Source organism: Bidens hawaiensis, unplaced genomic scaffold (genome assembly GCF_021521415.1).
Source record: "Bidens hawaiensis isolate Kalapana, Puna unplaced genomic scaffold, B.hawaiensis_p1.1 tig00002338_1, whole genome shotgun sequence".
In the NCBI taxonomy this organism is placed as follows: Eukaryota; Viridiplantae; Streptophyta; class Magnoliopsida; order Asterales; family Asteraceae; genus Bidens; species Bidens hawaiensis.
The window spans coordinates 517,943-545,700 of NW_027491126.1; the positions used below are offsets into that span (position 1 = coordinate 517,943).

Below are 27,758 nucleotides of genomic sequence, written 5' to 3' on the forward strand. Positions count from 1 at the left end.
CAAACCTCGTAAAGATTTGGTAGCACACCAACCCATAGGATCACCAAGTACTGGGTCAGAGGGGATTTTGTAATTACCAAATATAAGGGCGTCTGTAGCAGGGCATTGCTCATCTATGTGACGCACACGCCTACATACCACTACGCCAAGAGGGAAAATGCCGTCGCTGGGAGCTAGTACCCTTTTTCTAACAAAGTGGGTGGACCTCAATCCTTTTCAACCAATCACTTTCACTTTTTTATTTAGTGTTTAGATTTAAATAATTAAATATTATTTTATCTATATAAGTTAGGTGAAACCAATACGCGTCTTTCTAGTCATACGTTTTTGATAATTTACGTGGTATGACGGAACATTTTTCATTTTTTTGTTTTATAGAACCACTACACCCTTTATGTTTCTTAAAGAAACGTTCTTCTAATTAATAAATACTCATTAATTATTTTTCTAATGAAAAAACAAAATGGCGTGCTTGCAATAAGTTTCACAAAAAGACAGTTCTTTATTTTGTTTTACAAAAATCATTTGACTTTTTTTTATTAAGAAATTCTTTTAAGTCAACCAAAAGCTTTCATATTCATATGACATAATTTTGCACCGAAACGTTCTTGCGCCATATTCTCTTAGAGATGGCGATTTTAGCTTGAGATTATAATTTTGTGATTGGTGGGCCTTGTACAAAATCATGAATCGCTATCCCATTGGCAATTTCATAATGAGATTGGTGTGTCCAAAGTTAAAAAAGAAATTGAAAAAAGAAAATAATGCAATCTAGATTGGCAATCTAGGTTGGTGGAGCAAACCTAGATTGTAATTCAAACTAACTCCCGATAACTTAATTATTTAATTAACTTTTAATATTCTAACTAAAAAAAATAATTAAATACACGATATATTTCTTAAAAAAAAATTATGAACATTCCGATATAAATTTTATTAAAACGGACTTCGTTAAAAAAACATTTTTTTTTAAGTTGGGATGAGTTGTGAATGTGTATAAAAGATTGAGATGAGTTAAATTATGTAGATTATAGAAAGAGAAATTAATTTTATAATGTAAGATTGAGATGGTGAGATTGCCAATGAGAGTAGTCTAAATGTGTCAACTTATGAGTTATGATTATGATTGATTCATGAAAATTTTATAAGTTAGCCCAATTTTGTTACACATATGTTGTCTTTCAAAATGTAATTTGCCGATTTTTCTAAAATAAATAAAGGATTATGATTCATTAGAGGTTGTAGTATTAAATATACATGATTTTTATATATATCCCCTTCTTAAACCTTTAAATTATATATTTCCCTAATGATCAAAAGTTTAATTACATATTTCCTCGTTTAGTGGTCAATTACTTTTTTACCCTTTTCATTGTACAATACCCATGTAAAAAATCAAAGGTCAGCTTCCATTCATCATCTGCGCGCTGCTCTCCTTTCACTCATGAGAACGAATAGATTTTCATATCTGATTGGTTTCTTTGTTTTTTCTTTGGATTGACGGTGGTGTCAGTGTTAATATATATTGGATTTTGCTTGATTTTCTTGATTAAAATTAGGGATATTGGTTTTTAATACTCCTAACTTTCACTCATTGATAGATAACACTCTCAACTAACGATTTGTCTCCCACCACTCCCAACTTGTAACTTTTTTTCTTTTGTCACTCCCGAACTTAACGGACCCTAACCTCGTTAGTTTTTTTGCTGACGTGGCATTTTTTTGCTTATGTGGCATGCCATGTGGAAAATAACTTATTAAAAAAACTAACAAAACAACAAATAATACATACACACATCCCGCTACAAAAACCACCAACATTCACGTCGTCCTCCACAACCGTCGGGTTCTGCCAAAACCTTCATCACAATTGCTAGCCTCTAGTGCCTTCACCCTCACCATCAGCCTTCACCACCACCACTATCGTAAGCAGCCACATCAACAACCAAACCCTAGACCAACCCAATATACTTTGCTAAAATTCAATTTTCTTGTATACAATCTGAATACATTATCACAGGGCTTTTGATCTGAATAAAGAATTGAGTAGAGTGTAATGTTTATTACCTCGAATCGCTGTTTTATCATTAACGGCGGGCTCGCCGGAAAAACGCGGGTGGCGGCAGTGAAGGAGGCAGTGGAGGCTACTGGTGGTGGTGAAGGAAGTGAATCTAGTGTAGAGGCCGGAAGTGGCGGTGGAATAGAAAGGGGTGGTGGTGGTGGTGTCGTGTCTGTACGTATGTGTGTGTGTTTGTATATTATATATATATATATATTATTTATTGTTTTGTTAGGTTTTTCTTTATTTTAATAAGTTATTTTCTACATGGCATGCCACATAAGCAAAAAATGCCACGTCAACAAAAAAAACTAACGGGGTTAGGGTCTGTTAAGTTCGGAAGTGACAAAAGAAAAGAAGTTACAACTTGGGAGTGATGGGAGACAAATCGTTAGTTGGGAGTGTTATCTACCAACGAGTGAAAGTTTGAATTATTAAAAACCAATATCCACTAAAATTAAATACAAGGAGTCAAGAAAGTCAAACGTATGAACAATCTTTCATGCTCCACGTTCAGAATCCATAACAAAACTCCAAACAAACAATATTAACATGGAATGTCAAGGTGTTTGATGAAATGTCTGACTGAATTAACATATATTTTGTAACTTTGATAAATGAAATATCAGATTTATATATATATATGTTATCTTAGTATATGTTAACTGATGTATACTTTTCTATATATGTTAACGACTTAAAAGTTCGTCTCAAATTGGATTTATTAGCGTTCGATGTGTTAATCTTAACACCTACCCGGCTTGGGTTGAAATTGAGAGTTATGTAACTTAACGGACCCTAACCTCGTTAGTTTTTTTGCTGACGTGGCATTTTTTTTGCTTATGTGGCATGCCATGTGGAAAATAACTTATTAAAAAAACTAACAAAACAACAAATAATACATACACACATCCCGCTACAAAAACCACCAACATTCACGTCGTCCTCCACAACCGTCGGGTTCTGCCAAAACCTTCATCACAATTGCTAGCCTCTAGTACCTTCACCCTCACCATCAGCCTTCACCACCACCACTATCGTAAGCAGCCACATCAACAACCAAACCCTAGACCAACCCAATATACTTTGCTAAAATTCAATTTTCTTGTATACAATCTGAATACATTATCACAGGGCTTTTGATCTGAATAAAGAATTGAGTAGAGTGTAATGTTTATTACCTCGAATCGCTGTTTTATCATTAACGGCGGGCTCGCCGGAAAAACGCGGTGGCGGCAGTGAAGGAGGCAGTGGAGGCTACTGGTGGTGGTGAAGGAAGTGAATCTAGTGTAGAGGCCGGAAGTGGCGGTGGAATAGAAAGTGGTGGTGGTGGTGTCGTGTCTGTACGTATGTGTGTGTGTTTGTATATTATATATATATATATATATATTATTTATTGTTTTGTTAGGTTTTTCTTTATTTTAATAAGTTATTTTCTACATGGCATGCCACATAAGCAAAAAATGCCACGTCAACAAAAAAAACTAACGGGGTTAGGGTCTGTTAAGTTCGGAAGTGACAAAAGAAAAGAAGTTACAACTTGGGAGTGATGGGAGACAAATCGTTAGTTGGGAGTGTTATCTACCAACGAGTGAAAGTTTGAATTATTAAAAACCAATATCCACTAAAATTAAATACAAGGAGTCAAGAAAGTCAAACGTATGAACAATCTTTCATGCTCCACGTTCAGAATCCATAACAAAACTCCAAACAAACAATATTAACATGGAATGTCAAGGTGTTTGATGAAATGTCTGACTGAATTAACATATATTTTGTAACTTTGATAAATGAAATATCAGATTTATATATATATATGTTATCTTAGTATATGTTAACTGATGTATACTTTTCTATATATGTTAACGACTTAAAAGTTCGTCTCAAATTGGATTTATTAGCGTTCGATGTGTTAATCTTAACGCCTACCCGGCTTGGGTTGAAATTGAGAGTTATGTAACTTAACGGACCCTAACCTCGTTAGTTTTTTTGCTGACGTGGCATTTTTTTGCTTATGTGGCATGCCATGTGGAAAATAACTTATTAAAAAAACTAACAAAACAACAAATAATACATACACACATCCCGCTACAAAAACCACCAACATTCACGTCGTCCTCCACAACCGTCGGGTTCTGCCAAAACCTTCATCACAATTGCTAGCCTCTAGTGCCTTCACCCTCACCATCAGCCTTCACCACCACCACTATCGTAAGCAGCCACATCAACAACCAAACCCTAGACCAACCCAATATACTTTGCTAAAATTCAATTTTCTTGTATACAATCTGAATACATTATCACAGGGCTTTTGATCTGAATAAAGAATTGAGTAGAGTGTAATGTTTATTACCTCGAATCGCTGTTTTATCATTAACGGCGGGCTCGCCGGAAAAACGCGGTGTGGCGGCAGTGAAGGAGGCAGTGGAGGCTACTGGTGGTGGTGAAGGAAGTGAATCTAGTGTAGAGGCCGGAAGTGGCGGTGGAATAGAAAGGGGTGGTGGTGGTGGTGTCGTGTCTGTACGTATGTGTGTGTGTTTGTATATTATATATATATATATTATTTATTGTTTTGTTAGGTTTTTCTTTATTTTAATAAGTTATTTTCTACATGGCATGCCACATAAGCAAAAAATGCCACGTCAACAAAAAAAACTAACGGGGTTAGGGTCTGTTAAGTTCGGAAGTGACAAAAGAAAAGAAGTTACAACTTGGGAGTGATGGGAGACAAATCGTTAGTTGGGAGTGTTATCTACCAACGAGTGAAAGTTTGAATTATTAAAAACCAATATCCACTAAAATTAAATACAAGGAGTCAAGAAAGTCAAACGTATGAACAATCTTTCATGCTCCACGTTCAGAATCCATAACAAAACTCCAAACAAACAATATTAACATGGAATGTCAAGGTGTTTGATGAAATGTCTGACTGAATTAACATATATTTTGTAACTTTGATAAATGAAATATCAGATTTATATATATATGTTATCTTAGTATATGTTAACTGATGTATACTTTTCTATATATGTTAACGACTTAAAAGTTCGTCTCAAATTGGATTTATTAGCGTTCGATGTGTTAATCTTAACGCCTACCCGGCTTGGGTTGAAATTGAGAGTTATGTAAATTAATATGTTTAAAAAGGGGATATATACAAATAGACCTTTAATTAGTTCTTTATGGGTAAAACGGTAATTAAGTTAGTAATTTTTAAGGAAAATGATAAATATGTAATATATATGGTTTAAGAAGGGGAAATATGTCATTGACTTTAAGATGCTTGGTAAATATGTAATAAACCCTTTTAATAAAGAGATATATGTAAATGCTCCAAAATATGCTAAACAAAACTATATGCAAAGGCCAAGATAATAAGTTATACATAGCTAAGATTCTAGTTAAGCTAATTAATTAGCTTTACATTTTTATAAGGTTACCTATAATTAGTTAAATGGGTGTCGCCCAACTAGGTTCTCACCAAAATTGCTACGACACCGCTATGGCATGGGGTGTTTTCTCCTTTTTGCCTTATGGACGTTTTTGTGATGGCGGTGTTCCAATTTCTCTACCAAAAGACACCGATCACAATTTTATGGACGTTTTTTGGATTTTAATAATCCGAACTTTGACCTATTAGCCGATATTAATCTCAACTTAAGAAATTCTCTAAGTTAATCCTAACTTTCACTCTATTGGTCTTCATCGAGCATTTACCTAACGGAAACTAACCCGGTTAGTTTTAGGGCAAAAAACGTCATTTCTCCAAGTTTGGAAGACGTATAAAAACGCAATTAAACTTCAAAACTCATTGTCGCCACCGCCACCGCCGTCACCACCGCCATCGCCGCCACCATCGTCCAGCCACCGTCGCCACCACCATTATTATATACTCCCTCCGTCCATTTGAAAGTGTCTATATTTCCATTTTAGTTTATATCATTGCAAATGTCCACTTTTAAAATTTATTAACTAATTTCCTAGTTTACCCTTATACAAATACAATCATTGAAACTTTTTAAATTTTGTCTTTTTATATATGTAAGGGGCATTATAGTTATTTGTTAAGCAAAAAGTGTAATAATTCAAAGTTTCTTAAAATTTGTGTTTTTCAAATCATGACACTTGTTATGGGACGGAGAGAGTATTAATTAATAATAATATAAATTTTCAAACTCTCCCTTCTTAAACCTATAATCTACATAGTGGTGGCGGCGATGGCGGTGTCGGCGGCAGAGACTGCGAATGGTTTTGAAGTTTAATTGCCGTTTTCATTTGTCCCCAAACTTAGAGAAATGCCATTTCCCCCTTAAAACTAATCGGGTTACTCTCCGTTAGGAAAAAGGCTGGTGAAGGCCAGTAAGGTGAAAGTTGGGATTAACCTAAAGAATTTCTTAAGTTGAGATTAATCGTGAATGATGAAACCTGTAAACGAATTGAATGAATACAAACAAGGGCATGTTTGTGTTCGTTCATTAAACACATACACTTAATTGAACAAATATTTATGTTCAATTCGTTTATTTAAAAATGGACATTTGTGTTCATTTATGTTCGTTTGTTTAAAAGTTAAACGAACAAAATTGAATAAAGATAAATGAACATATATGAACAAATGTAAATGAACACAAACAAACATAAACGAACTTAAATGAAAACATTTAAATGAACACAAATTAACAAATATAAAACCTTTAAACAGATGACCTATTCAAATATTTTAAAATTATGTCAATACATAAACGAACATAAATAAACGAACGTTCATGAACATAAATGAACGAATTGAACATGTGTTCATGTTCGTTCGTTTAATTAAACGAACACAACTATGTTGTTCATATTTGTTCATTTACTAAATAAACGAACATAAACGAACTTTTCGCCGAACGATTAACGAACAGTTCACTGAACGTTCGGTTTGTTTACAGGCCTTAGCACTACACACCTGAATGGAAAATGTCACACTATCTAGGTGTCAGAACGGTGGCGATGGTGATGTTCGGTTCGTTTATTTTTGTTTAAAAAAGTGGTTTAGTTAGTTTATTTTTGTTAAACTAAGTAGTTTGGGTCGTTTATTTTTGTTCAAAAAAGTAGTTCGGTTCGTGTTATTTTGTTAAAAAAAAGTGTTTCGTTTCGTTGTTTTTTGTTTAAAAAAACGGTTCGTTCATTTATTTTCGTTAAAAAAGCAGTTCGTTTATTTTGTTATAAAAAAGTGGTTCAATTCATTTATTTCTTTTTAGAAAAGTAGTTTGTTTATTTTTGCTAACAAACGTGATTTGTTTTGTTTATTTTGGTTAGAAAGTACAGTAGTTCAGATCGCTTATTTTTGTTTAGAAGAGCGGCAAGGTTCGTTTATTTTGGTTATAACTTTAATTTTAATTTTAATTTTTTTAACCACATAAACAATGCACGTCACTAATTTGCTACATCATCATACACATCATCATCCATGTTATCAACAACTAACGCAATCTAACATTGTTAGTGAGAAACTTGTTGATGGTCAATAGATCAAAATTTGAGACTATTATGATACATTTTTTAAGTTTGGATTAGTGTAGGCAAATGAAACCAAGTTTGAATTATTAAAATCTAATATCTCAAAAAGAAAAATAAAATAATAAAGTACTTTAATTGAACATTTTCGGATTATTAGTTGCTACAACCCTTGTAACTTTTATATGTTATTGCAACTCCAATGAGTAAAACATGTACTTTGACTTGCAGTAAACTCATTTTTTTTACCCAAAGAGAGAATCAAAGATTGCAACTACTACTAGTAACCGGGAAGATATGAAAATTAACTTATTTTACGAAATTAGCAAATAATTTAAATATCAATTGCTATATATTTATTTGTGAAGAAGTTGTAATCTACGTGGCATTGACGAAATATTGCAGTGGCATTCTTTAGATTTTGCAGTTTACGAATAATTACTTAACAGATTTGATTCCACCACCAACATTACATCACTTTTACAGTTTTACATGCATATGCATATATGCATCACTTTTACATGCATATGCATATATATATATATGCATCTATCTCACAGTCACTTTCTTTATATTTATATAATTTTCTCTTTTTCATGCATGCACATATAGATACATATTATGTGTGTATATGCATGGAGGGGTCAGAGGTCTCTTTTTTACCCGAGCACTAAGGTGGTGTGTGTCACAGAGTGTCACTCTGAGAAAGCTTAAAGGCTAAGAAACTTCTTCCACTCACTCCAGAAAACCCTAATTTTAATAATAAATACAAAAAGGAAGATTCAAAAATGAGAATAAAAACATGTACTGTAAAATTAAGCAAAACAAAATTAAGCCACTTCTTTTTCTTTATATATTTATCTGAAAAAAAACTATTATTGGAAAATTTATGAGATCTGTCAATACCCTGCAAACCAACAAAATCATGTAATTTGAACCCGACCCGTATAATTTCAACCAAAAAGGTTATGATAAGAAACCGGTATAATTTGAACCCGAAACCACTACCAAAGAAGAATCTGATGCTTAGCACTAAACTATACAACCCTTAAAGTTTTCTTCCATTTATCACTCACTTCCCCTCCTTCCTATTAGTTTCTCTTTTCTCTGTGTTTTATTCTCTTGTTTTTGATTCCCCACTCCCATATATTTCCAAAAAAACTTTGAAACCTTTCTAAAAGAGAAAAAGAAGCCTCAAATTTAAATCATGGTTTTCTCATCTGTTCCACCCTATCTTGATCACCACAATTGGCATCATCAGGTTTGATCTTTAACACATCTTTCTTTGATATTAGTTGTTTCTTCATCCAATCAAAGTAAAAGAAAAAGCTTTATTCAAAAAAGATGATATATGCTAATTCATATTCCTCTACAAATCTCTTCTTGAATATACCATGATCTTTTAAACTCATCTCCTTTCTTTGTTTTGCTTCTTTCTATCTTATGTTGTTTTCAGCTCTCTCAATCAAACCATCAAGGAGTTGGAGGTGTCGGTGCCAGAGATGGAGAAAACCCTAATCTTCCACCTCCTATCCCGCCTCCTCCAGCAGGTGCTGGTGCTGGTGCTGGAGGAGGCGGGGTAGGAGATGGAGAAGGATCCATCAAACCAGGATCTATGGTGGATCAAGCAAGGTTAGCCAAGCTACCCTTACCCGAGCCTGGTCTAAACTGTCCACGGTGTGATTCAACCAACACAAAGTTTTGCTATTTCAACAACTATAGCCTCACACAGCCTAGACACTTTTGCAAGACGTGTAGGCGTTACTGGACAAGAGGAGGAGCTTTAAGAAGTGTTCCGGTTGGTGGAGGTTGTAGGAGAAACAAAAGAAGTAGCAAAACTAGAAGCTCAAAATCTCCGAGCCAGTCGGGTCCGAAATCGTTTAGTGCTAGTCCACCAAGAAGTAGCTCGGAGAACATGACAAGTACTCAAATCCCACATCCATCTTCACTTCACTTACCCCTCTTGAGTTCTCTTAGCCATTATGGTGGTCATGTTGGTGGCAATCTTAGCTCAAACATTTCTGGATTTCAGCCTCAAATAGGAAATAGTAGCAATTTCAACAACATTTTATCAATTGGAGGTCAAGAGAATTGGAGACTCCCTTTCTTGCCAGGATTTGAAGTACCAAACAACAATAATAACCTGCAGTTTAGCTACCCAACTGAAGGCGTTGAATCACAAAATATCATAAGTTTAAACAACAATTCCGGTATCGAAAACCCTCCGATTGATCCCCAAGTGAAGGCTGAAGACAATAGAGGCTTAAACTTATCAAGGCAGTTTTTGGGTATGATGGAAAATACTAACCCACAACCATGGGCTGGAAATTCATGGGCAGAATTTCCTGGTGTCAGCACTTCAACTTCAATTACACATTTCCTATAATTAAGCATGATTCAGTTGAATGATGCTTGTTATCAAAGGTGATTTAACTTGGATCTTCAATCCCTAGCTGATTCCTAGCTTGAATGTCGTATCGTTGATGGTTCAACTTTTGATCATGTGCTGAAGAATTTCAGGAGAATCAATGGTAGGTATACCTTATGTACTTTTTAGTGTCATAGAATTAAATGGTGTTGGTTTATTTTATTAATGTGTATGAGAGTTTCCTTATACTTTGGAAGTGTTCTACCATTGTGTGTGTAACTGTGTGCTAGTATGTTGATTATGCTATATTAATTACTGACGATTAGAAACTGATTATTCATTTGTACTAGTTTGCTTGATTCATGTTTAGTCAATGTAGGTGAATGCTAAGTTGGTTATAAACAGGCACTATTTGTACACCTAGAGCATTTACATTGAGGTCTTCATCTTAATATGTATAATTTTATTAAAAATCATTCTACTAAAACCTCATACATCTCACTCCTCTATCGGTCTCTTTTTTTCATTTAAACGCTCACAGTTATGACAATGAATCCCTAAATATGAAGAACGAGAAGTGAGTTACTACATTTAATCTAAATTTGTAAGTAAATTAAATGAGTTGAATTGTCAATTTTTATGAAAGCGATAAATTGTTTCTCAAGTTATATAGGGATCAGGTTAATATCGGGAATCAGATGTGAATGCTCTGCGAATATGTGATTTTGATTATAATTCTCCAAGGACTAATTTGGTGTTAAAGGAAGTGCATCTTCTAGCTTTCTATATACAACAAGAAAGAAGTAGGCTTAATTAAGCTGTTTTTAATCAGCTCAATAATTTCAGTATATTATTTGTCTAATATCTTCAATACTTTTCCTTTTCATATAACTTATTATTATGGTTTGTGTGGCTTATTCCTCTTTCACCGACGATCATCGGAAAAACATTGAAATTAAAATATTGGTTTGAGTTCAAACGAATGTCACTTTGAATATGCAATCGAAAAACAACATGCATACATAAGGGTTTATCCCAAAAACACTTACAAAGTTGAAGAACATCATTGATAATAGGACTGGTCCTTTAAATCCATTTTTATGAGGATTTGTCATCGTCAAGAAATGTGTAAGTTGGTAATAATTTTGCAATAATAAGACTGATAAATAATAGGCTATGTCTAGTGTTGATTTTAGTAATAATTATTGTAGAAAACAATTAAAGCCCCAAAAGATTCAAATATTTCAATCTTTATGAAGTCGGTCTGGATATGTTTACAGGTAAATTTTGTATATTAATTAATTTGTAGGTGTTTGGGATGTGACTCTTACACTGTGTTCTCGAGTTTCATTTAACTGAGGAAAGGGAGAAAAATGTGGGATGGAAAAAATATGTTGTGTTCACGAGTTTCATTTAAGAAAGGAAAAGGAAGGAAAAGTTAAAAGAGGTGTTCCCGAGCTTCATTAAAAGAAAGGAAAGGAGGGGAGAGAAGAGAAAATGATGAGTAAAATAAAAGAATTTGTATCTTTCCAAATTGAAAAGATTTGAAAGGAAAATAAGTTGAAGAGAAAGAGGAGATACCAAAAGAAAATATAAGAAGAGAAAACTTTCTTTTCCTTGTCTTTCTTAGTATGTTCGTTATCCTAACTTAACTAGCAAGTTCTTTTGGGTGGCATAGGGTATATATTCAGTTCGCTCGACATACGAGCGAACTTGTGGAGTTCACTTCCCTGGGAACGTAGTTAACTGTCAAGAAGAACCAGAAGCTCGCAAAAACAACTAAAGTCAGTCAAGTCCTAAAAAAGGGATATAAAGAAATTAATGATGAATGATAAAAACAACCTATTTCCACAGCAAAAATGGAGATAAAGAGATTATTGATGATGAATGATAATTAGGTTAAAACAACACACATGGTTTTGTTGCATCTTGAGTGCCTTCTTTCTCATCTCATCCGTGTGTTGAAAAAGTAAAAGAGTGTGTAATTTGATAGCAAATCTTCTACACTCATAATTACCAAAAGTAAAATGAAGGGTCATGTTTCAAAATAGACAGGGAAAAGAAAAGAACATGTATTATGAAAGAGTGATTTTTGCAGTCTAAAAAGAAAGGAATCTGGCAAACATAGATTTTTGCTTTATAGAAAGGACCAGCAAGCCACACAACACTTACCCTTCCCCAATAAAGTGTTATGCACCCAACTAACAACTCTACCACCCTTTAACCCGTCGAGGGAGAAACTAAAATGATCGTTGGCCCCAAAGGTGATGTAATCGTATTATCGTAATCATCTGATATCCTCTAGCAGAGTTCTCATGTTCGAATTAAGCTTCCACTTTAATTTTCTATATAACCTCTTTAAAGACACCTACCTAGCACATCCTACAATTTACTTAATCTTGTTGGTTCTCGAGCATTAACGGTCATGAGAGTTGGCTTGGTTTCATTCATTAGACTACTTATAATACAAATAATATTATCAATTGTCATAAATTAGTCTACACAACTGTCTACTCAAGAAAGCCTAAAGCGTGCCATATATTCCCACTTTGGTGGGGGTGGTCATGAGTTTTACCTTGAGTTCGACTAAGGGTTTCTTCTGTTTGACGTCACGGGTTCAAATCCCACTCATATGTCATATTCCCGGGTTAAACCTGAGTGAAATGACATTATGTGGATTAGGCCTAACAACATCAAACCCCCCTGAAGCTTTCCAGATTGGTTCTTGAAAAAAAATAACAATTGTTAGACATTAATCTATTACTAAATAAAACCTAAGATTTATCTTGACAACCTAGAGAGAGAAAGGGAAAGTGGAGAGAGATGAAAAGAAAAGGTGGCTGATTTGAAGTTGAGCTGGTTGGGTGTGGCTCGGAAAACTATGAAGTGGTTTGGTTTATTTGGTATAACTGTGAATGGTTCAGCATGTTATTAAGTACGTTTAGATCAGGTAAGCATTTATCGACTCACGTGAAAGCTTGATCCTTATTGTTCTATATATAACTCGATCTCTTGCTTTTGTTTATTAGCGACAAAGATTCAAATCGCTTTATCATTTCCCCTTCTTTATGCTACACATTGTAATTAAATACTTAAATTATGTTAATTGTGTGAGTGGTCCTGCAAGCTTTTCATCAGTAAAGGACTTCAAGTAATCAATCTTGGTTTAAGCAATTTTAGATGTAAATGGACTCAACGACAACACTTTTAACACTAAACTAATCAAAGTTTAATTTATAGGCATAACTAACCTGATTATATTACCAATTAGCTTGTTAAGTTTCTTTTGGACAATGAGTTGGTAACAGAGTGGTAAGGAAGAGACTTGGTTCCATGTGACCCAGGTTCAGTTCATTCCTCATCATTTAGTTTCGGCAGTACCTGGTGATAATGGGAAACTAGACGAGTAAGTAGCGTTGACTAGTTGGATTCTTGAACTGAACGGGTTTTATCTCACCACACTGTCATGTCTTCGGGAGAGTGTTCACAAGCATTAGCCTTAGGCGAAGGTTTTCCGTGGTTTGAAATGCGAATATTGTGAATTTACCCGGTAGCTTGATTATTTGAAGGATTTGTTGGCCGTTGAAAAAAGTAATAAAAAATATATATTTTGTCCGCTAACTTGGTATTTGGTTAGCCTCTTATATTTAAGTATTCAAGACACACCTTGGATAAGTAGTGTTAGGGTTCTTTTGTCCTTCAAGCAAAAAACAGGATTCTTTCCTTTCTGTCATACACTAAATGATGATGTTAAGAATGTTAAATTGTAATCTTTATCTCAAACCAAAGTGCTGATCATCTAAGCATGTCAAGGAAAAAAAATATGAATAATAAATCAGATCATCAACATGATGAATCGATACACACATGCAAAGAAACTCTATGGGATCATCAACACAACGAACCCTAGACTCAACAAGTATGAGAATAAGAATTAACGAGATGAAAAAACTCGATAGATTGGATTGTTAGAGCAACATCGTCAAGTCATATAAAACGCGCAATAGCAAGTACAACAACAAATAACCTCTAACTTTAAGCCTAACTTCTAAACCAACTCCAAGCTCATCACTTGTCCAAATCCATTAGTTGTCATCCAAGCCCATCAGCTACTAGACCAACTCTCATTAAAACAAAAGCCCAAAGAATTAGAACAAAGACTGAAAGACATACAACTAAAAGATACAATGTAAGAGGTGATACAACCTTTTTTTTTAATATGAGTAGTAACGTTATACATGTGTTAAATGATTATCGAACAGGTTGACAACTTGAACTTATAGTAAGCAAGTGGTATTAACTGAAAATGACGGCTAGCAAATTTTCAAAAGCTTATAACGTTATGTATTGAGTAGGAAATTGGTGCTCTATTTGACTATTTCGGTATATTATGACAGTGACGCCCAATGAAATTTTCAAAATTTAAGCTATTTTCAGTTCAAATATCATCTACTGAACAAAGTTAATTGAGGTTGATTAGTTTTTCAATGGGTTGTGTTAAAGACCGAAACAATTGCAAAATATGATGCTTGTCCTACAATGATTGTATAGGCATTTGATGTGGAGTTTATAAGCCAAATGGGTTCTCTTATCCATTGGATTAGTCGATCTTTTGGGTTGAGTTCTTCTGCTTAGCTTGTAACAGGTAATGCTTATTTTCTAAGTGAATTAAGACATGCGGAATCTATTTAAAGTTGCTACAAAGTTCTACATCACTCTTATATAAGGTTTCTCAAAAAGTCAGAAATTCTGAGTTATATTTAGAATTTCCTATGTTATTTAACGAACGAATCATTATAATTTCTTAACTATATATTCAAATAAATGATGCATTCATGGATAATACATAGATGAAGATAAACAAAACCTTAATCTTTTATATAGAACTAACCTGGTGATCAAATACATAGAGATGAATAAGAGACAAGAACCGATTAATCAAAAAGTATGTCTTGAACATTTGGTGAAGATGATCAATTTTGTGACCATAAGAGATATGATGACTTTTTGATAGTTAAACTTGAGTTAAAATATTGGTTAGGAACATTTTTTAGTACATGGACCGTGATTGAAAATTGGTATGCATAGAATGTTAGCATGTGCTTTTATTTTATTCTAATATAACTTAAAGGGAATAATGGTAAAACTATAATTTTCTTTTCTTTTTCCCTTTCAACTTGAAAATATATAAAATGTTTGATTTACTTTCTTTTCCATTAATTTCTATTAAATTAGGGAGCACGGAATAAAATTACACCATCTCTTTTCTCTCTTAATTCCTCTTTCATTTTTTCTCTCGTTAAATGAAACTCGGGAATATGTTGGTGCCGAAAGACAGGAAACCCGCGTGAAAGGTAAGAAGGAAAAGTCCACGGTGTGAGGAAGAAGCAGCCTAATGCCCTAATGGGCTGGAGAAGACTTGGTGCAGATCCAAATAGCCTAACATAAGATCAAGATTAAAATCTTAAATTGTACTTTTAAGTTTTAGCATCTTCATCTTTGGCATTAACTAGCTTTATCGGTAGCAACACTGTATAGTTTTTATTATTTTGATTATGGTATACGCTTTTTAATCTATATATATTTTCCAATCAAATAAATAAGTAATTTATGTGTAACATGGCATATCCATTGAAGAGGTATGTACCCGCCTTAACATCGAGCGGGGCGGGTCAACCCACAAGATATATATAAGACATTAGAAGTCAAAGATATTATCAAGCCAAAAAGCCAAAACTTATGCTCAAGCATCACATGCTTGCACATATCACATATGCTCAAGCATCACATATGCTCACGCATCACATATGCTCGCGCGTATCACATGCTCACGCATCATATATGCTTATGCATATCACATCGTGCGTGGCGCATCCGCGCGCGGCGCATATCACATGCTCGCGCATTATACATGCCCACCCATGCGCGTGGGGCAACCGCGCGTGACGCGTATTACATGCTTGTGCGTATCACGTCTGCGCATGAAATATCTGCGCGTGAGAATAAAGAGAAGACCTCGCGCATCCTCAGGATGGGCGCATATCACACGTGCACAGAATCAACCTCGTCCTTATCCAAATCAGGATTAGGGCAACCTTGATTGTGCACGTCAGACAACTTTCCAGAAGGCATCTTTTTAAGGAATAAGGATATGCTGATGTTGACAGCTGCTAAATGAAAGGTGGACAGCTCAGCATGACTCATGGGTTACCACGTGATCATAACCAATGAAAAAGCACCAGGTGTCTCCAGGGACACGTGGCGCGAATCGATTGGAGGAGGCCAACAAAACCCTAATTTGATCTCAGCTCAATCAGTGAGAACCCTAGCACTATAAATACATCATAACGTACACAGTTACAGACACATTGATTCATATTGAAGCATATTCAATTACATTCACTGACAGGCAGCCCTAGTCAGTTATTTTCTCATACACAGAGAGACAATCACATAATCATACAGAGTAACATACAGTATTCAGCTATTAAGCAATACTCTCCCAATTCCCTTACTCTCACATTATTATCTTCTCCTACACCATACTTATTCTCACGCCAGAGGGTTACCCCAAAGAGGACCCCTCTGTCCCTTTCTGAGGGGTAAGTAACGGCGCTGTTCATTTTGTAGGTGGAAGAACACTGATCCAGAAGAACCATCGGTGAAATAGTATAATCACACCCGAGGAAAGTAGATCTGCTACCAGTGAGTAGATCCACGTTTCTTCATTGGCGCCATCCACTGTTACAAACGGCAATCAGATCTCATCAGATCTACATAAAAAAAAATCAATCACCATGGTTTCTGGCATTCGTAACGCTGATCAAGCTCTGGAGGATATTGAACGTGAGGGTGTCAATGAGGGACAGCAAATTCTGAGGGTGCCGCGTGATTCTACGCGCACCACCAGTAACCGTCCCTTCATCACAACCCCTCACGGCCAGACTGAAACTCCTCCAGACGATCTCACGTTACAAAATCTTGCCGGCGCGAAACTGAAAGGACCAATGGGTCCAGAAGAAGAAACAAATGATCCGAATGAATGGCTCATAAACGAGCAGCGGCGTCTACTGGAAAAGTACAATGAAATGGTCAAACAGAAAAAGCTAGCCGACCAAACACAAAGGCAAGCGTTTGATAAGCAGACTACAAAAAGGCCGCGCGCGCCGGAAGAAGGACATTCTGTTCACACTGCACACACTGAGTTCAGTGATGAAGAAGTGCATAGCATGAGGAAGACGCGGGATACTCATGCAGGAGGCTCACAGCTCCGCGCGCCTGTGAACATGGCGCCTGGAGCCAGAGCCGATCTGGATCTGCACATGCCGTACAGCCCACCAGTCAGAGGGCAAGTGGACGTAACCACACCCTACAGACCAGCCATCTTGGTGAAACACTCAAAGTTCACTGCGCGCATCGCGCAGGCTCCCATCCAACACAAGACCAAGATGCCAAGTGGTTTGGGTAAATATGACGGCACGACAGATCCAGACGATTTCTTGCAAGGTTTTTACAACACGGGAAACCTAGAGATCTGACATTATGTATGAGCAATGTTTCAGAAAGTTAGACCCGGCAGACCAAGCGCGGCTCGAAATTGTGAACGCACCAATCTGTGGTGTTTCAAATGAAATCATCCATCCCCTAGGCCAGATTCAGTTTGAACTAACTATGGGGGATGATGAGCACAAGCGAGCCGAAGTTGTCAACTTCTTGGTCTTGCCCACCACGTCATGCCACAATATGATCCTGGGTAGGGGAACGATTGCCCAATTTAATGCTGTACCGTCGCCAGCGCATGGCGCATTGGGGTTCCCTACACCAACAGGCGTAACATTTGTTTACCGCGATCATTTGTGCGCAGTGACAAGTACGCCGCGGGAAGGGAGAATGAAACTTCCAATGGCGGACAATGCGCCAGAGAAGTGGATTTTAAACCCAAAATTCCCAGAGCAAACGGTCACAATTGGCGCTACCATTTCAGACGAAACGAGATTGAGAATGAAAAGGTTGCTCACAAAATACACGTCGGTTTTCGCGTGGCAACACTCCGATATGACGGGGGTCCCGCGAGACTTGGCGCAACATTCTCTTAACACGTTCAAGTCGGTGGAGCCAATTGCTCAGAAAAAGAGAATCATGGGGGATGAAAAGGCGAAGGCCATGAATGAGCAAGTGGAGGACCTGTTGCGCGCAAACATCATCCGCCCGATCCGATACCAGACGTGGGTAGCCAATCCTGTGATGGTAAAGAAAAGCAACGGGTCATGGAGGATGTGTATTGACTTCAAGGACCTCAACAAAGCATGTCCGAAAGACTGTTACCCTCTCCCAAACATCGACGCAAAGGTGGACTCCGTGGCGCCATTCAAGCTCAAATGTTTCCTGGATGCCTACAAAGGCTATCACCAGATTCAAATGGCACCACAGGACGAAGACAAGACTGCCTTCAGAACCGACAAGGGTGTTTTTTGTTACACAAAAATGCCCTTTGGTTTAAAGAATGCGGGCGCCACCTATCAGAGACTTATGGATTCGGTTTTCAGTGAACAAATCGGAAGAAATCTAGAAGTCTACGTTGATGATTTGGTGATCAAGAGCAGGGAGGAGAGACAAATGCTCAAAGACATCGAGGAAACTCTTCAGCGCCTAACGGAAGTTAACATGAAGCTCAACCCGAGCAAATGTACTTTCGGCGCGGAAGAGGGGAAATTTCTTGGTGTATTGGTCACTAAGGATGGTTTCAAGGTGAACCCTGAAAAGGTGGAAGCCATCCTTGACATGCCTTCACCATCCACCATGAAAGAGGTTCAGAAGCTGAATGGTAGATTGGTGTCAATCAACAGGTTCCTAGCGAACCACGCCAGCAAATCTACTCCATTCGTTAACACTTTGAGGAACTGCTTGAAGAAGAGCCAATTCAAGTGGACGCCTGAGGCTGAGCAAGCTTTCAGTGAGATAAAAGAATGTCTCATAAAGCTGCCCGCGCTAACAGCTCCACTTCCTGGCGAAACCCTTACATTGTACCTGTCAGCTGGAGACCGCGCCATCGGCGCAGTATTATTGGTGGATCGCAAGGGGATCCAAACGCCAATATACTATGTGAGTCGGGTGCTGACAGACCCTGAGACGCGCTATTCCATCATGGAAAAGTTAGTTTTGTCACTAACACACGCGTCGCGCAAGCTCCATAGATACTTCAATGGTCATCCTATTGAAGTTCTGACTGGTTACAACATCCAGCAAGTCTTGCGACGCCCCGCGCTCTCCGGAAGGCTGACAAAGTGGGCGCTGGAATTAGGTGAACACACGATCACCTATAAGCCCCGTCCAGCAATAAAGGGTCAAGTTTTAGCGGATTTCATCACGGAAATCCCAGAGGGAAAGATTGAAGAAGCTCAGCGCGAGGTAGACCCTCCGCGAGCAAATGATGAAGAAGATGTTTGGAGGCTATTCACTGATGGAGCCTCCAATAGCGAAGGGTCCGGCGCAGGCCTCAAACTGGTGGACCCTGATAATCATAAATATACTTATGCTATTAGATTGGACTTCAAGAGTACCAACAATGAGGCTGAGTATGAAGCCTTGCTGGCTGGTCTGCGCATTGCGCGCAAGTTTGGAGTTAAAAGGCTAGAGGCCCATGTTGATTCTTACTTGGTAGCTGCTCAGGTCAACAGCCTTTATGACGCCAAGGAGAACACAATGCCTCTATATCTAGAGCAGGCAAAAAAGCTCGTTGAACAGTTTGACTTCTTCAGAATCATACACATCTCGCGCAGCGAAAATAAGTCTGCTGACGCGTTGAGTAAGATGGCTTCAACTAATTTTGATCACTTTGGCAAAGATGTCAGGGTGGAAGTGATGAGCAACCCGTCAGTGCGAACGCAATCTGTCCTTGTAATTCATACAACCCCTTCATCCTGGATAACTCCAATAATGGAATTCCTGAAGGAGGGGAAGTTACCGGACGATCGCGCACAGGCGAGAAAGATAAGACACAAGGCGCAGAACTATGAACTACTTGATGGTACATTATATCGACGCTCTTACCTGGGACCGCTCATGAAATGCCTGGATGCTGAAGAAGCAAGCTATGTGATTATGGAGATTCACGAAGGAATCTGCGGAATACACGCTGGCCCGCGCATGGTGGTTGCCAAGGCAATGAGCTCAGGCTACTATTGGCCAGGCATGTACTTGGATGCGCTGAAAGAAATCCAAAAATGCAAGGCATGTCAGAGCTACGCGCCAAACACCATGCGGCCAAAGAACAACTTGATTCCGGTAACCTCTGCATGGCCTTTCCACAAATGGGCCATTGATATTGTGGGGCCCCTGCCGCAAGCGCAAGGGCGAGTGAAATTTTTGGTAGTGGCGATAGACTATTTCACAAAATGGGTTGAGGCCAAGCCACTAGCAAAAATCACAGCTGAGGCGATGAAGCAATTTATCTGGAGCCACATCATTTGCCGTTTTGGCCTTCCTATGGAAATTGTGAGCGACAATGGCAAACAATTCACTGACAGGAAGATATCCAGCTGGCTCAAAGAATTGCACATCAACCAAATCTTCACTTCGGTCTACCACCCTCAAGGGAATGGCCAAGTGGAGCGCGCGAATCAAAGTTTGTTAAATGGGCTGAAGAAAAGGTTGGAGGGAGAATCCCATTCTTGGGTCGAAGAGTTACCTAATGTCCTGTGGGCGCACAGGACATTAAGCAAAACTAGCAATGGCGAATCCCCGTTCAGCCTAACCTATGGGACAGAGGCTATGATTCCAGCAGAAATTGGATGCCCATCCCATAGGGTACTCATGATGAGCAAGACTGATAACAAGCGCGAAAGAAGATTGGACCTCAACTTGCTTGAAGGACGCAGAGAAGCGGCTATCATCAATGAAGCCAAATACAAGAAAAAGCTGGAAAAATATTATAATCAGCGCGTTAAAGAATGTCACTTCAAGAAAAATGATTTTGTCTTTCGAAACAATGAAGCTAGCCGCGCTATACCCCCAGGAAAAATGTCCCCCAATTGGGAGGGACCTTATCAAATCTCAGAAGAATTGGGAAAGGCGCGTATGCTTTAAAAGATTTGAATGGAAAAAAGATACCGCGCGCATGGAATGCAGCACAGCTTAGAAAATGCTTCATGTAAAAATTCAAATATGTAATCAAGGCTTTTAAGCCATCATGAATGATGATTCGCGCTATCTTTCAATATTTGTTCTATTACCTTTGCATACATGTTTCACACTTCCTTTATTAATTTGGAGCAATATGACAACACTATATTGACTTCAAACCAAAATAAAACGAAGTAAAACATACATGCGCGAGCCTTAGCTCAAACACGTTAACGAGTCTTAACTCTAAAAACGTCAGGGCCTTAGCCCAAAACAAAGAGCCTTAGCTCAAAACACTCACAAACATCCATCTTACATCCCGCGCAGCCTGATCATAAAAATCCCTAAACACAACTAAGGCAAAGTACATGCCAAATCATAGTTGTTGAGGTCTCAGGTCGAGGTCGCGCACGGAATAAGAGTGGATATCTGAGTAACACATGCTGAAATGTAATGGCTAAAACTCATAATTCCATATAAAAAACGCGCGACAACGAGGCGCAAAAAAGGAAAAGTGAAAAGTCATCGCGCGTGTCAGCATAAACAAGATACTGCGAAACCACTTACAAAATAGGACTATGGTTAAGTGAATAATTTCCTTACAACCTTGTTCTTATTTTAACGTGCAAGCATATCTTATATCTATACAAGCAAACATGAAGAGATGAATGGAAATACGCAAGATGTGAAAAAGGGAAAACAAATTTCATTCCATAGCGTTGAAATTTACAAGTATGATGAGTTACAAATTACAAATAAAAATAAAAACATGAAGGGCTTCTCAAGTCTCCACGTTGACATTAGCCTCTTCATCATCCTAATCATCGCCCTCGGCATCTGGCGCAGCCTGCTCCTCTTCATCTCCAAACTGACCATAGTCAAGTTCTTCCTCCTCATTGGAGTCTTCTATCACGACGGTGTCAGGAGCAGATTCTTTCGCCGCGCCAGAACCGCTGGCAGGGGCAACATCCCCCGCGCCACCATCATCGCCACCAGCCCCCTCGCATTCATCGAGCAACTTCTTTAGCGCGCCGAGGTCGGGCTGGTCAGCAAGCGCAGCAATCTGCAAATCAATAGAAAAGTATTGAGTACAAAACACTTGGAAAATTAATCAAGTAAAACTCATTAAGGTCAAGGTACCTGCATAAGGATGGGGATGAGAGTATTCATATACTTCTCCCCCACCGCGGCCATGTCCGCGCAGGCCGCGTCGCTCTTGTAAGGGTACTCGGATGGGTTCTTCTTCAACATGCCATATTCATACCCATCCGTAAACCCTTCAGCTCGACCCACCAAGCGCGCGGCAGCATTGCAGTCCATCACAAGGGCCTGAAACTCGGCAGAATATTTCATCGCCAAAGCGCAACGAGTCATGCCCTGTGACACCAGCCATTGGCGATCCTGCGCGAGGCCAGCAACAGACGTCTCGAGGGCAGGAACCTGGGAGTTTAATAACTCAACAGTTTCCTTGGTCTTTTTTAGCTCCTCTTTATCAGACGCTGCTGCCGCCAAAATTTTTTCTTTCTCCGCCTGCGCAGCATCAAGTGCTTCCTGGCTGGACGCTGCCGTCGCCAAGGCCTCATCTCTATCGGCCTGCGCGGCCGCCAACTCCTTCTTCAGGCGCGCAACCTCGCTCTCCAGTGATGATTTCTCAGTGATACTCTGGACGATAGCTTGGTCACGCGCCTCAGCCTGCTGTTCCAAGACACGCACTCTCCGCGCGTACTTGGCAACTTCGGCCTCCGCCACCTGCTGCTTCTCCCGCGCAGCTTGGAGCTCATGCCCGCGCTTAATAAAGGCGGTGTTGGCACTTGCTCGATTTTCGCTGAGCTCGGCCTGGAGTTTCTCAGCTCGCGCGCGAGCATCAGAAAGGTTCCAGGCAGCCACCTTAGCCTCTCGCTGGGCTTCCACAAGAGCATCGCGTACTTTAATATAATCACGACGAAGCTCTTGGGAAGCAGCAAAGAAAGCCGACCCAGCGAAAATATGGTCGTTCAGCAAGTCCGCGCGGGTGCGCTCCTCCTGATACCTCCTTTCAGTAGGAGGCACGGCATGAGCCCAGAAGTCCTCGCATACGCCCATGGATTGGAAGGAACTGTCTTCATTAATATTCCATCTCGGGCGGTAAACGTGGTCACCTTCCTGCAAAACACAAGAAATGTTCTAAGTCATAAAACATACTTATATGGAGGTACGCGCAGCGGAGCAACAAATTAAAACATACCTGCGGGGATGAAGCAGAAAAGTCAGCGCCAGCCCCACCAGAAGTCTGCGCTGCGAACTCTTGTGGCATCGCAGGGCTGGCGCGGTCTCCCAAGGAGTCTTCAGCTTGAGCCCCCTCATCCTCCTCATCTTCTTCAATAGGCCTCTTCTCCTGCGACCTGGAGGGCTCCAAACCAGCCTCGCGGAGAGGGCTGCGCGTAGGAGGAGGCGAGGGAGGTCTCGACGCCGCCAGTTCGGTGCGCAATACGGCTTCCTGCTCCTTTGTAATCCCAATAAGGGGAGAATCAGCACTAGCAGGAGCAGGACCAGAACCAGCGGAGCCGCCAACGGCGCCAGGAGTGTCACCAGCAACTTGTACGCCAGCTACAACTCCTATGAACAAATCAACAAGGAAAATTGGTTTATGACTGGATCCAAAAGAAAAAATTCAGAAGACAAATGTGCAAAACATACCTTGGCGCAATTCTGTTCGCGCGGCGAACATCGCCATAAAGTTCATTCTACCCTTCTCAGAGGGTAGAACGGGGGACTTCGAAGCAGACCCCGGCGCAGCCTCAGCACCTTGTGGCGCCTGCGACTGATCTGCAACCGTCGCCGGTCCTGCAAACATTCAAAGGAGCAAAGGTTTAATAATAATTCAATCAGATGAAGATAAGCAAAGTATACCTGTCGCAGGCGCGGCACTGCTTCTCTCTTCAGCCGCGCGAACGGAGGAGGTGACGCCACCATACCTCAAGTGGACAGGAGGTCTGCCCACTTTCACAGGCAGGGAAGCTAAAGAACCCTTGGTGGTAAACACCTGGGTTTCCTTAGGTCCCTTCGTTTGAGCATGGGGATGAGCGACAGGGGTGTCATCTTTCTTTTGTCTCTTACTGCCCCCTGCGCCAGATTTCCCCTTAGCTTTGCGCTTTAGTAGGGGCGCCTCCTCTTCCTCCTCCTCCTCTTCCGCGAGCTCCAGCTCATAGTTTTCGAGCGCATCTGCAAATACAAGCAACAGAACTGTTAATAAATTTTGGTATTCTAAAGGAATAAGCATAAGTGCGAAGGCTTACCAGGCGCGTCGCTATCAAAATTAAATTCCAGATCCACAGGGATGAACATGTCATCGAAGCGATCTGGGAAACCAACCTCCCCAGCGCCAAGCGCGACGGAACCACCCTCCACTTGATCATCATAAGCGGCGTGGATATAATCTTTGGTGACTGCACAAAAAGAAGTCAAGTGATATCAGCAAAAAGAATTATGTTCGCGCAGAAAAAGAAATAAAGCAATAAAATAAACTTACACAACCCGTCGACTTGGATTACGGGCTCAAGCGCGCTGTCAGCCCACAGCTTACTCATGCCGACCCCCACCAGCGCCCCCTCGCGAATGCTCTTGGCAGGGGATGGTTCAGTGGTCAGCTTATTAACCCAGGCGCCAGTTGGGTTCTTGAGGACACCCTCATCCGCAGGCGCAGAAGAGATAGAGCGCATAGTCATACGGATGGGGATCACACCAGCCCTTATGTAAAAGAACCTCTCAGACCAGTCATGAAGGCTCTTGAATGAAACAGTGGAGCACTTCACCTTCTGACTGCGAGGAATAAAAGAGAACCAATTGTCTTGGATCTTGGGCTTGTAAAAATACTGAAAGCGCCGAGGAGTGGGCTCCTCGCGCTGGGATTTGCACATGAACTCAAAGTGAGTCACGCGCACGAGTCCAAACGGATGGACTTGGGATATATGAATCCCATAGAACTTCAGCAGTGCACCCACAAACCTTGTTATCGGGAGACGAAGGTTGCAGTGGGTGAAAAAGTGGCTATATAGGGATATATAGCCGGCAGGCGGGTCCGCCGCCGTTTGCCCGGCCCCAGGCAACATGCAGCCAAACAGGGTGGGAAAGCCCTGAGAGGCGATAAGGCTGTCAAGATCAGCCTGCCTCAATTTGCAGGGGATTTCATTCCACCTCCTCACCACCTTGGTCTTCCTTACCTCCTCCGATGAGCCCTCAGCAACCTTCTTCCCCTTGCCTTTCTTCTTCAACGTCGACATCACTACGGATTTCACGCGGCGTTTTCGAGAAACGATTGAGGTGATCGACGGGTTTGAGGAGTCCGAACTATCAGACATACAACTGAAAATCAAACGGAAACTTCTGAGGAACAGATATTTGGGAAGCAGAAAAAAGGATAATCAGAAGACAAAGAAAGAAAAGCTTAGAAGAATAAGCAAGAAGGTGAAGGATAAAAACTCTAAGGGCTGGCTTTTATAGGCCCAGGAGAGAGAAATTTTGATGCTGAACGGACTTCACGCGCCCCCACTCGCAGGTCTTGGCCAATGCGAGCGTCACACGTGTCCCTGACACTGTGTGAGGAGACATGAAAGGAAACTATACGCCTGCTGCCAGAGTTCACGCGCCCCCACTCGCAGGAACGGACCAATGCGAGCGCGACACGTGTCCCTGACAGCATGTGAGGGGACACGAAAGGCAACTGTAGCACCTCGAGAACACGAAATGTCTGACACGTCTCCATCACTGACCCACGTCAGCAACCGTCACGTACACAGACGATTCGTTTTCAACCAAATGGATAGAACTTCGCGCAATGATGGAAACAACCAAAAAAACGACAAAACCCCTTTAAAAGACCAAATCAGTAAGTCTAATATCTATCTTACCGCGCTCGCGCGAGATAAGACACACATTAGACTGAGGGGGGCTTGAAGAGGTATGTACCCGCCTTAACATCGAGCGGGGCGGGTCAACCCACAAGATATATACAAGACATTAGAAGTCAAAGATATTATCAAGGCACAAAGCCAAAACTTATGCTCAAGCATCACATGCTTGCACATATCACATATGCTCAAGCATCACATATGCTCACGCATCACATATGCTCGCGCGTATCACATGCTCACGCATCATATATGCTTATGCATATCACATCGTGCGTGGCGCATCCGCGCGCGGCGCATATCACATGCTCGCGCATTATACATGCCCACCCATGCGCGTGGGGCAACCGCGCGTGACGCGTATTACATGCTTGTGCGTATCACGTCTGCGCATGAAATATCTGCGCGTGAGAATAAAGAGAAGACCTCGCGCATCCTCAGGATGGGCGCATATCACACGTGCACATAATCAACCTCGTCCTTATCCAAATCAGGATTAGGGCAACCTTGATTGTGCACGTCAGACAACTTTCCAGAAGGCATCTTTTTAAGGAATAAGGATATGCTGATGTTGACAGCTGCTAAATGAAAGGTGGACAGCTCAGCATGACTCATGGGTTACCACGTGATCATAACCAATGAAAAAGCACCAGGTGTCTCCAGGGACACGTGGCGCGAATCGATTGGAGGAGGCCAACAAAACCCTAATTTGATCTCAGCTCAATCAGTGAGAACCCTAGCACTATAAATACATCATAACGTACACAGTTACAGACACATTGATTCACATTGAAGCATATTCAATTACATTCACTGACAGGCAGCCCTAGTCAGTTATTTTCTCATACACAGAGAGACAATCACATAATCATACAGAGTAATATACAGTATTCAGCTATTAAGCAATACTCTCCCAATTCCCTTACTCTCACATTATTATCTTCTCCTACACCATACTTATTCTCAAGTCGGAGGGTTACCCCAAAGAGGACCTCTCTGTCCCTTTCTGAGGGGTAAGTAACGGCGCTGTTCATTTTGTAGGTGGAAGAACACTGATCCAGAAGAACCATCGGTGAAATAGTATAATCACACCCGAGGAAAGTAGATCTGCTACCAGTGAGTAGATCCACGTTTCTTCATCCATCAAAAAAAAAAATTATTTGTTGTACCACTATATTCATTCTTAACATTTCTTACAGTGTTGAATTATCTCAAACACTTCTTTATTTCAGTAACTGTTTAATTTAAACAAACAAATTAAATTAAACATAGCGAACAAAATTAAAGAATAAAACAATAAACTGAATAAATTTAAATTAAATAACAAGTAAAAGAAATAACTTTCGACGTAAATAGAAGAAATATGTAAAAAATTAAAATAAGATAGTTTCATATGGGATTGAGGGAGCTATATTTTGAGAAAGGGACACTTGCAATTTATAGAATGGCCAGCAAGTTTAGAAGGGGCCAAGGGATCTTTTGGTACGAATTATACTTTCATAAAAAAAACAAAACTATATGTAGGAGAGATGGGATTAAGAGTATTCAACCATGGACCTCTAACATGTAAGCATATGCAATCGAGAAATGCCATTTGGATTAAATCACGGGGTACTATGCATCAACATTTAACCAACAACATTTTGAAAATTAAAATCAAAAGGAACATAGAAGCATATGTGGATTTGGTCATGAAGAGCATAATTGAAGACAAAAAAATGTCCGCTGACGCAACACAAAAGTTGAGTCGCTACTCATAGCGATACTAGCTACTTAGCTAGCAGTGAATACAAGTCACAAGATGGTGTTAAGCGAGCCAGATGTG

At 39.8% G+C, this 27,758-nt stretch overlaps 1 protein-coding gene across 1 annotated transcript; it reads left to right on the top strand.

Moving 5' to 3' along the window:
* The first annotated feature begins 8,193 nt into the window (after positions 1-8,193).
* Positions 8,194-10,322, top strand: LOC143618729 (dof zinc finger protein DOF3.6-like). The gene is made up of 2 exons (XM_077090825.1): positions 8,194-8,819; positions 9,015-10,322. The coding sequence occupies exons 1-2, from the start codon at positions 8,766-8,768 to the stop codon at positions 9,942-9,944; spliced, it is 984 nt and encodes a 327-aa protein (XP_076946940.1). The 5' UTR covers positions 8,194-8,765; the 3' UTR covers positions 9,945-10,322.
* Positions 10,323-27,758: the final 17,436 nt, after the last annotated feature.